This window comes from Lepidochelys olivacea (genome assembly GCF_965140295.1).
Source record: "Lepidochelys olivacea isolate rLepOli2 genome assembly, chromosome: 1".
In the NCBI taxonomy this organism is placed as follows: Eukaryota; Metazoa; Chordata; order Testudines; family Cheloniidae; genus Lepidochelys; species Lepidochelys olivacea.
The window spans coordinates 328,020,239-328,034,215 of record NC_140411.1 but is presented as its reverse complement, the minus strand read 5'-3'; the positions used below and the strand labels follow the sequence as shown (position 1 = coordinate 328,034,215).

General features: G+C 40.8%; 1 protein-coding gene across 3 annotated transcripts in view; it reads left to right on the top strand.

Moving 5' to 3' along the window:
* Window positions 1-13,977, top strand: part of KMT2E (lysine methyltransferase 2E (inactive)) — a 117,520-nt gene that overhangs the window by 98,634 nt on the left and 4,909 nt on the right. For all 3 annotated transcript variants that reach the window (XM_084644324.1, XM_084644322.1, XM_084644323.1), the window contains 2 exons: window positions 1,139-1,705; window positions 7,408-7,706. In XM_084644324.1, the coding sequence (XP_084500450.1) occupies window positions 1,139-1,705; window positions 7,408-7,706 (866 nt within the window). The remainder of the gene's footprint in view (window positions 1-1,138; window positions 1,706-7,407; window positions 7,707-13,977) is intronic.

The following is a 13,977-nucleotide window of genomic DNA, read 5'->3' as shown; positions in this document are numbered from 1 at the left end:
GCATGATGTACCAAATCTACCAGGAGATCTCCGAGGAGGCAAGGCCGAGGGAAAACCTGCACCTCGTTCCTTGGCTGAGTGGGAGAGATGGCCCCTCATCCTGTGCTCGTGATAGCAGCTAGTGACAGCGAAGGGGGAAACTTAGGATGGCTCAACTGGGTGGCTGAACTGGCTGGCTTGTGTTTGGCAAGGAGCTGTAGTCTTGGGGGAGGAAATCTGGTAGCTCAGAGGGACCTTGTTCCTCTTCAGAGTTGCCCTGTAGCCAGAGAGCCAGCATGGCAGGCACAGCAGTTCCCGACCAGCCAGAGGAGGCAGCAAGCTCCATGGTTCCCAGGCTGCTGTTGCTGACATTCTGCCCGACGAGCAGGTGCAGCAGCGTTCTGGCAAACTGTTACTGTCACAGTGAGGGATGGTGCTCTGTACAGAGTAGCAGCAGCACGAAATTGGATTTTTTTTATCTTAATTTTTATTTAAAAAATACATATCTATCCCATCTGCTTGAGCCCCTTTAAATTACCGGGGCCCCTGCGCAATTGACTCCGCCTCTCTGTCGGCAGGCCGAGTAGTAGGGAACCCTCTGGGCCTTGTTAGGTGACGCACTATTTGGAAAGGAGCCTGCCATATGCCATTTAAGCTCTTTAGGACCAGGAACCCTGCTTCTGTTGAGATTTCTTTGTATCATAAGAGCTGACATCTAAAATTTAACACCAGTATTTTGATATTGCAGACAAATTCAGAAATCTTCATTTGATTAAAATGTTATATCTATCAACATATGTAGCAAAAGTAGAAACATGAGAAATGTTTATTTTTTTTTAAACTGGCCTGTCCATGAGATTGTTTTTCTCTCCTTAAATGTTCATGTGTTAAGGTGGCGGCAAGGAAGGCATTAAAAAAAACAAAAACAAACACAAACATCATTTTGAACGTGGCTCTTAAATGTGCTTTCTGCAAGTGGTCTAATTCTGATTAAAATAATTAGTTCCCATAACTAAAAGGGATTTAATTCTGCTTTAAGGATGCAGTCACCAGTGAAGTCTCAATTATATTACATGTAGTAGTATAAGAAGAAAAGTTATATTGTGAAAAAATAATATCTGCTATATGCCTTTTTTTTTTTTTCCCCCTCTCCATGCAGGGATATGACAGATCATCCACAATTCTAGCACTAAATTCTTTCAGAAATTCCAGTCTGACAGAAATGGGCCTGCAAGAAATAAAGACTATTGGATATTCTAGTCCAAGGAATAGGACCGATGTCACCAGGCAGTGCACTGGAGAAAAGGAATCTGTATCAGACCTTCAGCTGGGACTCGAAGTAATTGAGCAAAGTACACTGCATAAAAACTTGGAAGCCCCCTCACATGATAGGACTGATTCTAACAGCCAACTAGAAGCTGCTCAGTGTGGTCGGGGTACAATTTATTCTACATGGGTAAAAAGCCCAGACAGGACAGGTGTAAATTTTTCAATGAATTCTAATTTGAGGGACTTGACACCTTCACATCAATTGGAAGTAGGAGGTGGATTCAGAATAAGTGAGTCAAAGTGCCTGATTCAAGATGATGCAAGAGGCATGTTTATGGAAGCATCTGTTTTTTGTACGTCAGAAGATGGAATTGCATCTGGCTTTGGAAGGACTGTCAATAACGACATCTTGATGGATGGAAATTGCACACCCCAGAATCCTCCACAAAAGAAAAAGGTTACAACTTTAAGCATCATTCATGATTTATTTTATATAGTCCAGTACATGCATAACTGTTATGAGAATAAATAACCACATTAATAAAAACAAATTATTGATCAGTTTTTACAGGTATTACAATGCAGATATTACATTCATTGTACGATTAACAGATTACCTTTTTAAAAAGGAACCTCTAATTTTCATACCTGAAAATCAATATACCTGCTTCTATCCCAAAATATCACAATACTATAGTTGAAGGGATTCTGTCAGCTTAAAAATCATATGCTGCAAACAAAGAAACTCATAGTACTAGTTTATTAAAAAAGATTGAAGTATAAAGAATATTTAAATGAAACAGTTACAGTACATTTAGGGTATGTATGGCTATAGGCCCATTTGTAACTGTCAGCCATTACCAGCACTAAAATCTCCTGCATAATGCCTTCAGTAGATGTTACTATGTTGAGTGGTACCCGTTCTCTCTCCTTACAGAATGGGGAACAGGAACAGTGGGGATGAGGGTGTCTCTCACCTGGCAACTTGCCAGAAGTTCTGCCCCCATAGTCATTAGCACTTCTAGATTTCCTCTTCCTTTTTTCAAACTTTTTGTGGCAGTAATGAACAAGGTTTTCCCCCCCTTTTCTCTTTTTTTTTTTACCGCCTCCAACATGGCAGATCAGCTCAGGAAAAGGAAATTCAAGTCCAGGCTGTGCTCAGATTGAGAGATACATCCGCAGCTAGATACTGAAGGCGAGCTGTGTTCTGACACTCATAGACATGGTTGTTCCCAGTCATGTCACTGCAGCCCTTTTTCCTTCCAAGGCACCTTGAAGAAGGAGGAAAGGAACCTGATCTCAGCTGAAGCCAAACAGCTATAAACTCCTGCAACTACTCTGCCATTCATCCTCATCTGATGCTTAAGTGAGCCTCATTGTCTTTAAATCCAGGCATAGCCACCTAGGCAACAAAGGGATTTCTCTACTACATCCACAGTCCTAAAATCAGTGTTCAGCATACTTTAAAAGTTATAATTTCCTACCCCCTCCTCTCACTGATGAGAAATGTTCTCAAAAGTACTGCAGTGTAGGGTTTATGTCTACCATACCAGTTACTCATCTCCTGATGAGAGAGAAAATGTAGTTTCACACAAGAGAAATTTCCAAGAAAAGCAGACAAAATTGCAAACCTCCTCTCTCTCCCACCAAAGCTAAGAAATCAAAGGAGGGCTAAAAAGTCCAAAGAGCACAACAAGAAATCAAAGAAACATCAGATTTCTTTATTCCTCCTTTTGTATCAAAAAAAAGAGGAATTCGTAGAAACTGAGGAAGAGCATCCTGAGAGAAAATTGCAGGAAAATCTTTTCCTGTCCAATAAATTTGAAACCATGAGGAGAAAAGTAATTACCAAACTGGACTCGAGGCATCTAAGACCATTTTGTAGAAGCATACAGATAGGGATCAAGTTAAGTCCCTTACTTCTAAGATCAAATTAGTTATAGGTGTGTACTTGTTCAATATTATTGTGGCAGCCTAAGAGTTTCCAGACATGGGCAAGAGGCTCATTGTGCAGACGCCAAAATTTTATCAAATGCAGGAACCCAAGGATAGTACATACTGAGGTGGCATCAGCAAAAGATATGGTTTATCCCCTCCACAGGGGAACTTCTTCCCAAAGGAAAATTTAAAGAAACTAAGACAAGATGTCAAATCTTAAAGCAGCCAGTTTACAGTGGTTTTATCCAGGCGTACTTCATGATATAGTACAATGACCTCCAGACCACAGATTGCACCAGTCTAGAACATGAAAATCCTTAGATGTTTGTCTGGTATCATCTTTAATGGCCATTGTTTCTGTGGATACAGTGCATTTTGTTGTGAAAGCTTTGGCCTTCAACACATTGCCAAATGCAATATTTAGCTATACCTTTGAACTGCAAATGAGTATTCCAAATGTACAGTTTCTCTAATACCTACCTGAGTTATTGATTGCTTACATGGAGTATAGAGGTTAGGTGAGATTCTGGCCAATCCAGGAAATGACTTCTACATGGATGACGGAGCTTCTCATCTATCTACAATACTGCTGTCATGTTAGTCAATTGTATCACAACATGGGAGTTCAAGGCTTCCTTTTGGAAGGTCAAGAGAAAGGGCATCAAATCTAGAAAAATGTATGCTTAATTTCAACTTCAACACCTGTTGAAAGAGAACTCTCAGACCAGAAGACTTGCATGAATTTTGAGGACGCTTCTCTAGAGAGGATGACTGGTCAGGCTGCACCTTTGACATCAGAACTGATGGGATTACGGAATCCACGCTTTACTGTTCACAGATTGGGATATGCTTGTATTCCTTAGGCAGTAATCTCTGAATCTTCCTCATGTGTAGATGAGACTACACCTAAACAAAACAGTCAGTTCCAAATGGAAACAGAGCCTAATAATGATGTGTATATATAGAGGGAGATCTTGATAAGTCTTTCCTTACTGGTATATCTCTCTCTCCTCCCAAGTTGTTATATGTGCATCTCAGATCCGGCATATGAGTTATTCTGGAGTAATTCCGTATGTAGACACTTATTCCAAAATAAGTGTCCACATGTGGAATTATTTCAGAACAACTATTCTGCTTTAAATTAAAACCGTATCTTATTCTATAATAAGTTTCATGCTTAGACAAGCTCTCAGATCTTTAAATTCACGAGCATCTTCAGAGTAGAGAACTGCTTTGCTGAACATAGTCTGGATTAACATATTACCTAGGCAAAAGTACGTGTATGCTCGGGGGCCCTTGAGACTGGCTACTATCATTAAGAGAATGTTTGCGAAAGCTCTGGATGCAGATAGAAGACCAAGAAGCCGTGTATTGATAGTGTTTGTGACCATAGGTGAACATGAAGAAACAGCTACCACATTCTGGACTGATATATGAAATTACACTTTTGTTAGACATATGGAGGATTCAGTAGTTTGCGAGAGTGGGATTCACAAGGCCACACTTCAATTCCATGCTCCACCGCAGACTTCCTGTATGACTGTGGGCAACTCACGTAGTCTGTGCTTCAGTTCCCAATCTGATAAATGGGGATATGATTTCCCTAACACACAGGAGTGCTGTGAGGAGAAGATGGTAAAGACTGAGACACTCATATACTATGGTAATAGAGATGCTGCGACATTACAAGGAATGGTAAGCATAGGGTCTCTGTCCAGAAAAGCAGTTTTCTTGCACATGTTGTGATTCCATCAGCTCTAGAACATAATGCATTTCTGACCTTTTCTTCCTGATGAAGAATATGGAGTATACCCTCAAGAACTGTTCTTGTTCTGGCACAAGTTATACTGCTCTTACGTCAAGGAACTGGGATCTCGACTGAAGAATCAAATATTGTTAAATGAAGTATGAAAATGAGAGACAGTGAAAAATTACTTTGGAAAGCAAATCAACTTTGGGGAAGATCACTGGTGCACTACCTACAGGAACCCTCTGGCTGTGGTGGAATTGTGCCATATGGGGAGAAAATACTAAGCTCAGTTATGGATAGAGAGAGGGTGAACAGATGTCCCGTTTTTAAAGGGACAGTCCCATTTTTTGGGACTTTTACTTATATAGGCACCTCTCCCCCTTCCACCCCATCCCGTTTTTTCACTGTTGCTATCTGGTCACCCTAGATAGAGACCATTCCTTTTGTTATCATGCAGAGAACGTTGTTGATCTCAAGCTCCTCTACTGCATAATTAGCTTCTTCAAAAGTTGAACCATGTCTGTTTAAAGGACTGCTTTAAGCAAAATGAGTATCTGAATTCCATTTACTTATATGAGTGTGGGGGTTGGGGAAGGAGTGAGACAGGGCAAGACAAGGCATTTAATCTTGCCCTGTCTCACTCCTTCCCCAGGTAGAATGCATCTTCAGTCTTCATATCCTTTCTAATAGGAAAAGTATGAGGCCCTCACCATTGGAACAGTTTGCAAGTCAACTAAATGCTGAGGCTATCCATCTTTTTCAAAATAAAGTGACCTGAATTCCCTTGGATGGGTCCCTTATCATATCACTGGTCACAGTCTTTTCTAATTTCCCACCATTTCTCTTAATTTACAAAACAGTAAATACATGAAGGATAAGGCAACACTTAGGCTATGTCTACCCTACAGTGTGTGTTGCTCACCAAGCAACATAAGTTACACCAACATAAGCACCAGTATGGACAGAGCTATGTCAGTGGAAGAGCTTCTGCTGCCAACATAGCTGCTGCCACTTGCGGAGGTGGTTTTATTATGCTGATGGGAGAACGCTCTCCCATTGGCATAGAGCGTCTTCACCAGACGCAGTGGAGCTGCACCACTGCAGTGCTCTATATGTAGGCAAGCCCTAATTCTATTTGTTAGACTTAATGGAGATGTTCATAGTTCAACCGCTTCCTCCTTTCTCATAATGACTTAAGTGGGAGCTGTTGGTACTCAACATTTTTTAAAATCAGTTGTGCCCAAAAATGGATTCAGGATACTAATTTTAAGCTTCTATTTTTTAAAAAATCTTGGCCATTGGGGGTGTGTGTGTGTGTGTGTATGCAGTTGGTCAGAATCTCAACAGTTGTAAATCTGTGTAGCTTCAGTAATTTTTTTTTTTAATGGCACTATGCCAATTTATAGCAGCTGAGAATTTGCCCCATTATCTCATGCATTTTCTGTTATGGCACTTCTGTTCCCTGGGTTTGGGGTTTATGAAGATAAGGCTCAGCACAGGTTGCCAGTAATAGACATGAAAGCATAAAGGGGTTAAATCTAACTTGCACAGAAGGCTGATTTCTTAATGAATAAAAATACTGTCCAGGCCTGAATATCAGTATTTCAGCTTTTTGTTTCAAACCCAAAGGTGTACACTGAGAGCAGCTTTGCACAGATTTTCCTCCTGGATAGAAGGAAGCATAGAAAACACAACCTGTTTAAAAATTTATATTTTAAGGAGACTTCCGAAAGTTACAAATATATATAAAACCTTTAACATTAAGAAATATAATGTACATCATGTTCTTCAGTAATGAAATGAAACCAGTTTTGACAAATAATGTTGTTTATGCTGAATCTCTACTTTATTATTATATACTATTTATATAATAAAGGGTTAATTGAAAACAAAAATGCATGAATTGGAAATAATTCAGATTGTCATTATTTGAAAGAAAAAGTTATGGAAATCAAATACGGATGTTGCAAATCTTTCCGTATATCAGAACAAACCATCAGCCTACTGTTCTGTTTTGTTTTAAATGCAAATGCATTGGCGTAAAACCAGAAAAATAAAATAGTTTAAAATGGCCACCACTATCATATGGTAGCTTGAAGTCCCAATATTTACAATGCAGTCCCCAACAGTGCAGCTTCTGCATAGTGGGACCTTCTCACACTCACTGCCCCAGATCCATTCTCCGCCTTTTCCTAGGTAAGAAATACATGCTTCTTCTGCCTGTACTCCTGTTTCTATTCACCAGATACCAAAGTAAATCATTTTGTAAATCTCCAGAAAAGAGTATCATTAGCCCTACTAACTTACCTCCTCTTATATTTTAGAGACAATTTAAGTGGTATATCCATTTGAAGTTGTGTAAAGAGAACTGCTCTGTAGATTTTTATTTCAATTTAATTTTATCAGCAATCAGAAGTTAACTGTGTGTAAAGAAAAATGAGTAAACTTTTCCTCTTATTTTTTTTCCATAGGTGTCTTTATTAGAATACCGAAAGAGACAACGAGAAGCTAGAAAAAGTGGTTCCAAGACCGAGAGCTTTTCTCTGGTTACCGTATCTCCTCATGCTGCTGGTGGAGGAAGTATAAGCAGTAACAATGGTGCTAATGATGGGTATAACAGTGGTGAAAACGGGGAGCAAATTGATAACACTGCTAACCTACCTTTACCATTGCCAGCTACTGTTTATAATACAACTCCAGAAGAAGCTGGCAACAACTGTCCAGCTAAAGAAGCTTCTTCCAGTGAGAAGAATGAACCAGAAGTTCAATGGTAAGCCATTTAGCACAGGTTGCAAGTTCAGAAAATGTATTTGCATAGCCAAATAGACAATTGGAGAAGCAATCTGCTACATTTTCACTCTAAATTTGTAGAGTGTCTAGGAAATATTACATAGCATCAGTTTATTTTATTAACAGATATGGGGGTATTTTATAGAATCTAATTTTGTCAAACTTGTATTTTGATATTTTTTTATTTTGTCAGTGTGCTACGGTGGGATGACTTAGGAGCTAAGGCAATGGGATACCATTTATAAATACATAAATTATACATTTGAACAGAATACCTAATCTACATTTACTTCATAAAAAATAAGTTTTGGCCAGAAGCCTTTCTTTCAAGTGACTGAACAAATATTTTAGTTCCATTTTCCTTACAATCACAGAGAATAGATTCCTCAGGGAAGTGATTGGAATATGTATACGCTCTCGGTCCTGTCTCTGAAAGTTTGCATGTGGATTATTCAGCACTTAAATATTTTAAAATGCTGTATGGTGAAGAGGTGTGTTAGTAAATAGTCCTATTTAGCCAGTGTGAAACAAATCAATATTTCTTGTTTCTGTGGATTATAAAAGCCTAGATAGGATGGCAGGAGGAAAGGTCAAGATTGTAACTTTCCACATAAAATAGAGTATTTTTTAACTACACTTTTTGGAAAGAACAGCATCCCATCTACATTAGGGTTCCCAATGTTGCTAGCACAGGTAAAGGTGATCTGGTGTTAGCAACAATGGAGAATTTTCGTCACATTTCCCTACTGTAGAGAAGTTCCCCCAAAGCTTCAGCTCACCATGGGCTGAGAAGCTGAGCAGGAAGAGCTGCCCCTTTTGAGCAGCAGAATTCTCACAGTTGGACTTCACAAAACTTTAGGCAGGTTTTTAATGGAGTACTTAAAAAAAATTAACTTTGCAGTGGGGGATCATGCAGAAATTAGTGTATTAGGATGTAAAGGGAGGCACCTGAAAAACAGCAAAGATAAAGCAATCAACCAGCAAGATACAGGGGGAATGGAAAATTCCTTACCAATAATTTCCTTTCTGCTAGTCCCACAATTCTGGGGTGCTCTCCTCTCTCTACAGCTCAGGGAGGCGGATCGATATTTTGGCACCCTCTGGTCTGGCCCTGCCCCCTCTGCTCCTGCTTGCTGCCAGATGAGTTATTCCCAAACTATAAAACTTACATAACATCATTAATAAATATTCCAGAGATAACGAAATAAATATGTACATTAGACCAAGGAAGATGGTCATATGGTAACCATTCCACTTAATATCTGACCCTTGACTACTGAACCATCCAGGGTGGGTAAAACAATGGGAGCTGCTGATAGCAGAAAGGAAATTATTGGTAAGAAATCTTCCATTCTGTAGCCCAGCATCTCCCACTGAAATAGGAAGCAATGAACAGAAGTAGGGAGGGTTATGAAAAAGAAAGTTTGGTAGGAAAGAAGTACCATCCTTTTTGTGAAGTCACTCAAAAGTCTCTTGATTTCTGAGCCACTGCATGGAGCACCTTCCTGCCAAAGGAGGCCTCTGCAGAAAATAGTTGGTCCACCTTGTAAGGCTTGCTTAATGAAGGTACTAGCTATAGACCATGTGGCTGTTTCACTGATTTCCAGTGGACATGTTCACTTGTTCCAATCATGAGGTTGCTAAGGCTCTCATGGAGCGTGCCATTATTCCTTCTGACACAGGAACCAATGATGATTTGTAGGCTTCCACAATGCATAGTTTAAGCCACCTCATGATGAAGGACTTAGAAGCGCTGAGTCCCTGGCATTTTCGGTGGAAGGGCACAAGTAGGGAGCCTGATCTTCGTGTGGAGTCTGTGTGCTTGAGAGATTTTCAACACTCTTCTGACATCTAAGGTGTGCCACATCTTTTCATTTGGATCTTGTGGTTTTGGGCAGAACGAAGAAAGTGTAACCTCTTGGGAAGCATGGAAGGAGGAATTTACTTAGGAGAAGAAGGGATTCTGGTGTCCTGAACATCACCTTGTCCTCATGTACCATGCAGTAAGGCTCCTGTATAGATAAGGCTGGCAGCTCCAACAGTCTCCTGGTGTTTGTGACAACTACTAAGAAACAAGTTGCAATAGATAGATAAAAGGCTGTCTCTAATGTCAAACACTCAAAAAGATGGCTTGTCAGGGGACTCGGAACTTGAGAAAGGTCCCATTTTTAAAAAAGTGGCCTGAGCACAGTCTGGCGAACCGGACTGCTCAATCTGCCAGAGAGTCTGAGGCTTCTGCAAATAGCACACTACTAAGAGCAGACACCTGAGGCACAGTGGTACTGGGCTGAAGGCCTTGGTCTATGGCTTCTTAGAGGAAATCCTGACTAGTTAGAATTCCTGGAGTTCTGGGATTTTGCACTGTGGTTTTGGCTTTTGATGAATCTGGACAAGATAGAGAAGTACACTTTTAGCATATCTACTCTTCTAGATGAAGCAATGTCTTAATGACTGGAGGACAGAGCTCTCAATACCCAGGCTGTTAGCTGAAGCTGTTTTGGGTCCAGATGAGGAAGGGGACCTTGTGAGAAGATGTCCAATCTCTGCAGAAGCTGGAGTGGGGGCTCCAGTGTCAGCTGTATCAGGTCTGAGAACCCACGTCTCCTTGGCCAAAAAGGAATTATCAGTATTATCACTGTTCTCATTTTCTTTTCTGGACCACCCTCCACAGTAGTGGAAAGGGTGGAAGTGCATAGAGTAGGCCCTACAGCTAGCTGTGCGATAAGGCATCTGCCCCCATGGATCTGGGGTCTGCCTCCATTGTGAAGTATTTTGGCCTCTTTGTGTTTGTATGATCCATGAACAGCTCGGTTGAAGAGGGGCTGAACATCTGACCAATGAGATTGAAAACCTCCTGATTCAGACACCAGTCGGAGTTGTTGACCCTGCACCTGCTGACCCAGTCTGCCTGCTGGTTCAGGTCCCCTTTAACGTGGAGTGCTCTGAGAGAAAGGAGGAACTGTTCCACCTGTCTCATTATTTCCTTTGCTTCCATTTATAGTTCCCTTGTGGTTGTTTAAATATGCGATTATAGTAGTGTTGTCTGATTGAACCAGGATGTGGTTCACCCTTAGGTTGAGCAGGAACCGTAGCAGAGCTAGCTTGACTGCTCTCAGCTCTAGGTTTATGCTATGGAACCAGATATCTTTTCTTGGCCCTGATGATGAAGCTATGGGCCTTAAGGAGATTCATTATCTGGGATGTGGCCCTGTGCACTGCTTACTGCACTGGAGTTCTGGTCAGGATGTCATCCAGGAAGGGGGAAAAGGGGAGTTCCCGTCAACCTTAGTCTCACTATTATCACCACCACCATTTTTGTAAAAACCCTGGGGTCCGAGAACAGGCCCAATGGGAGTGTTCGGTACCAGTGATGTTTCCTGCCACAGACAAACCTCAGAAGACTGCAGTGATGCTTTATGTGGGGATATGCTTCTGCTAGATCTACTGAAGTTAAGAATTCCCCCTAGGACAGGGATAGGGTCTCCATCCAAAACTTATTTTCTTATCCACTTGTTTTGAGCCTTTTGAAATGGAGAATAGCTCTGATTCCACCCCCCTTGCACTTCTGTATAATGACAAAGATGGAGTAAGAACCAAGAGCACCCTTCTTGTGTGGGAACCCTTTCTGTTGCTTCCATATGCAGATGAGATAGTTAGTTAGTTTGTTCTGGATCAGATTGTTTTACGTAGTCATTGAACTGGGTGAGTGGCTGAAGAATGGATGCGGTAGAACAATATTTTCAGATTCTGATTAGTTGTACATTTTAGTATGTTAGAAAATGGTGAATGATATTGGTTATTTACTGGATAATTAACTTTTTGCTCTTAGTGTCAAGCTGTATTAGGATTGTAACTGGAATTTAATTAAACACACAAAATAATATATCAAATTTATTTTTATTAAACAAAACACCTTTAAATGGTTTGGGTACATCAACTTCATTGTTTTTCCATGAGCTGGAGAGTAAGTTTCCATAATGTATGGAATCCTAAATATTCATAATTTGAGAACTAAGCTTATCTGAGCTCAGGTAAAGAAGCTATAAACTAGGAATATGAAAACATTCAGGTGAGCTCAGTGGATGATTCTGATGAAATACATGATGGTGTGTCTGGGAGTCAGAGGTCGGGACCCAAAGCCTGTGATGACTTTGCTAGTCTCTTGCACCTAGTAGCACAGCCTCTGGGTCCCCCCAAGTGTCAAGCCCTTAATGCAGGTCATGGCCTTTTATGCCATATTTATAAAGCTTGACCTCAAAAGTCAGACTTTTCACCCCAGATTCATTCTTTATATAGAAAAAAGTTAAGTCAAAGTTTTTGATAGCCTCATGGAGTCAGTATATTTTTATTTAAATGTTTTAAGAGATTATAATAAGTTTAGGCCTTAACATATTTTGTTTTAAATTCATATTTCATTTAAAACAGGTTTATTTTTAAAAAGAAAAACGTATTATTTAAATAAATTTTAAAAAATCACTAATTTTTATCCACTCTGGTCAGAGCCATAGGTGGCACCTGGCTAATGAGCTGGAAGCCATGGCTTAGGCTGAGAACCTTATTGAATCCACTGAGGCATCAGCTATAAATGTTTTTGCTTGGGAGACTCTTTAAATTGGAGCCAAACTCAGGGTGATCTCTGTCCTTAAGGGCTTTGAGATCTTTCAGCCAGGAAGGAGATGATGTTGCAAATTAGGTAGCTGCCAGGGACACTCGGTGACAGAAAAGGCTTCAAAGCCCATCTTTCTATCCATGGATTCCTTAGGATAGAATTCCCGCACTAGGGAGGATGCTATAGTACATCATCCTTTGGTAACACAGCAGTAGAGCCCTTTGGTTCTTGAACATTATAGAGCCTGAGGTTACTCTTTTTAACATGCTTGTTCCATTAATTCTTCATCACTTCCTTGAAGGAGGAGTGAAGGGCTGTTGAAGCCTTGGGAGGATTTTGAGAGGTGAGGTTTATGCTCAGGAGTCTGCTCAGGTTTCAGATTCAGATAGCGCACCTTCCTCAGAGGGGAAGGAGGAGGAGGCAAAGAACTTTTATCTTGTGGATTTTTTGTGCTTTCTTGTTTTGTGCTTTCTTGTGGATTTTTGACTCGGGAAGGAGTGTTCTGCATGATCCCCTGAGTTCTTTGCTTTCGGAGCTTCTTACCGCTCTGCGCTGGGGTTCCTGGTCCATTGTTTCCCTGTTGGAGTTGCAGCTGCCTTGCTCGGTAAAGGACCTCACTTGCCTGTCCAACTTGTAGCTCTGGGACCTAACGCAGTTACGGACAGAAGTCTGGGTGCAACTCACCATCCACCTGAGAAGCCTACATTACATATAGAGCACTACTTGGATTTGACCGAGTGCTTTCTTGGCTGCTAAGACTGTAGTGGAGGCTCAGGGAGGGTTAACTGCCCCAGGGAGCAGAAGGAAGAATGACCAGGAGGGAGAACACTACCTCCACCACCTAAAAAAAACTGGACAGAAAAGTTAAAATAGAATGAGTGGGAGTAAAAGAAAGTGCTATTGTCTGCTGCTATTGAGGCAGAGTCTGGCAGCAAGCAGGAACAGAGGGAGTGTTACCAGATCATGTGGTGCTAAAACACGAATCCACTTCCAAGAGCTGCAGAGGTAGAAGAGCAGCCCAGACATCCAGAACTGTGGGAGATGCTGGGCTGCAGAAATAAAGAGTGATGGGGGGGAAGAGAAAACAGGATAGAAAGAAGTACTAGTCTGAACACTGGATGCTGCTTAATTTTTTCCCCATTAAGCATTATTAGAGACCTTTAAGGATATTTTCAGGACTACCAACCAGGCCTACAGGTTACCATACAAACCTAGCAAGGCAGAAAAAAACACGGCTGACTCCAGAGTTCAGATCCAAGGAACAGGTTTATTTCAGAATAGGTACAAAGTGCCAACACCCTAGTGATCAGTTGAGGTATGTTTGGTCAATGATCTTGCTGAGTATATACAGACAAGTTTTTGCCTTTGTTTGTGTATAGTCTTAAGTCTGCGTACACCCTTCTATGCCCAAGATGACACCCTGCTGTCTAGCAACACCCCTCTTTGATTCATTACATAATAATGATTAACAATATTTATGACCAAATGTAAGATTCCACAATACACTTAATCAATACTATCAATCTTAAATATTTGACAAGGACTTTCTTGGTTTATCCTGATTATATTTGGTGGGGACATTGTGACCCCTCATTGTTAATTCATCCTTGTTCTGCACTCAAATATCAGGGATGTTTCAAGA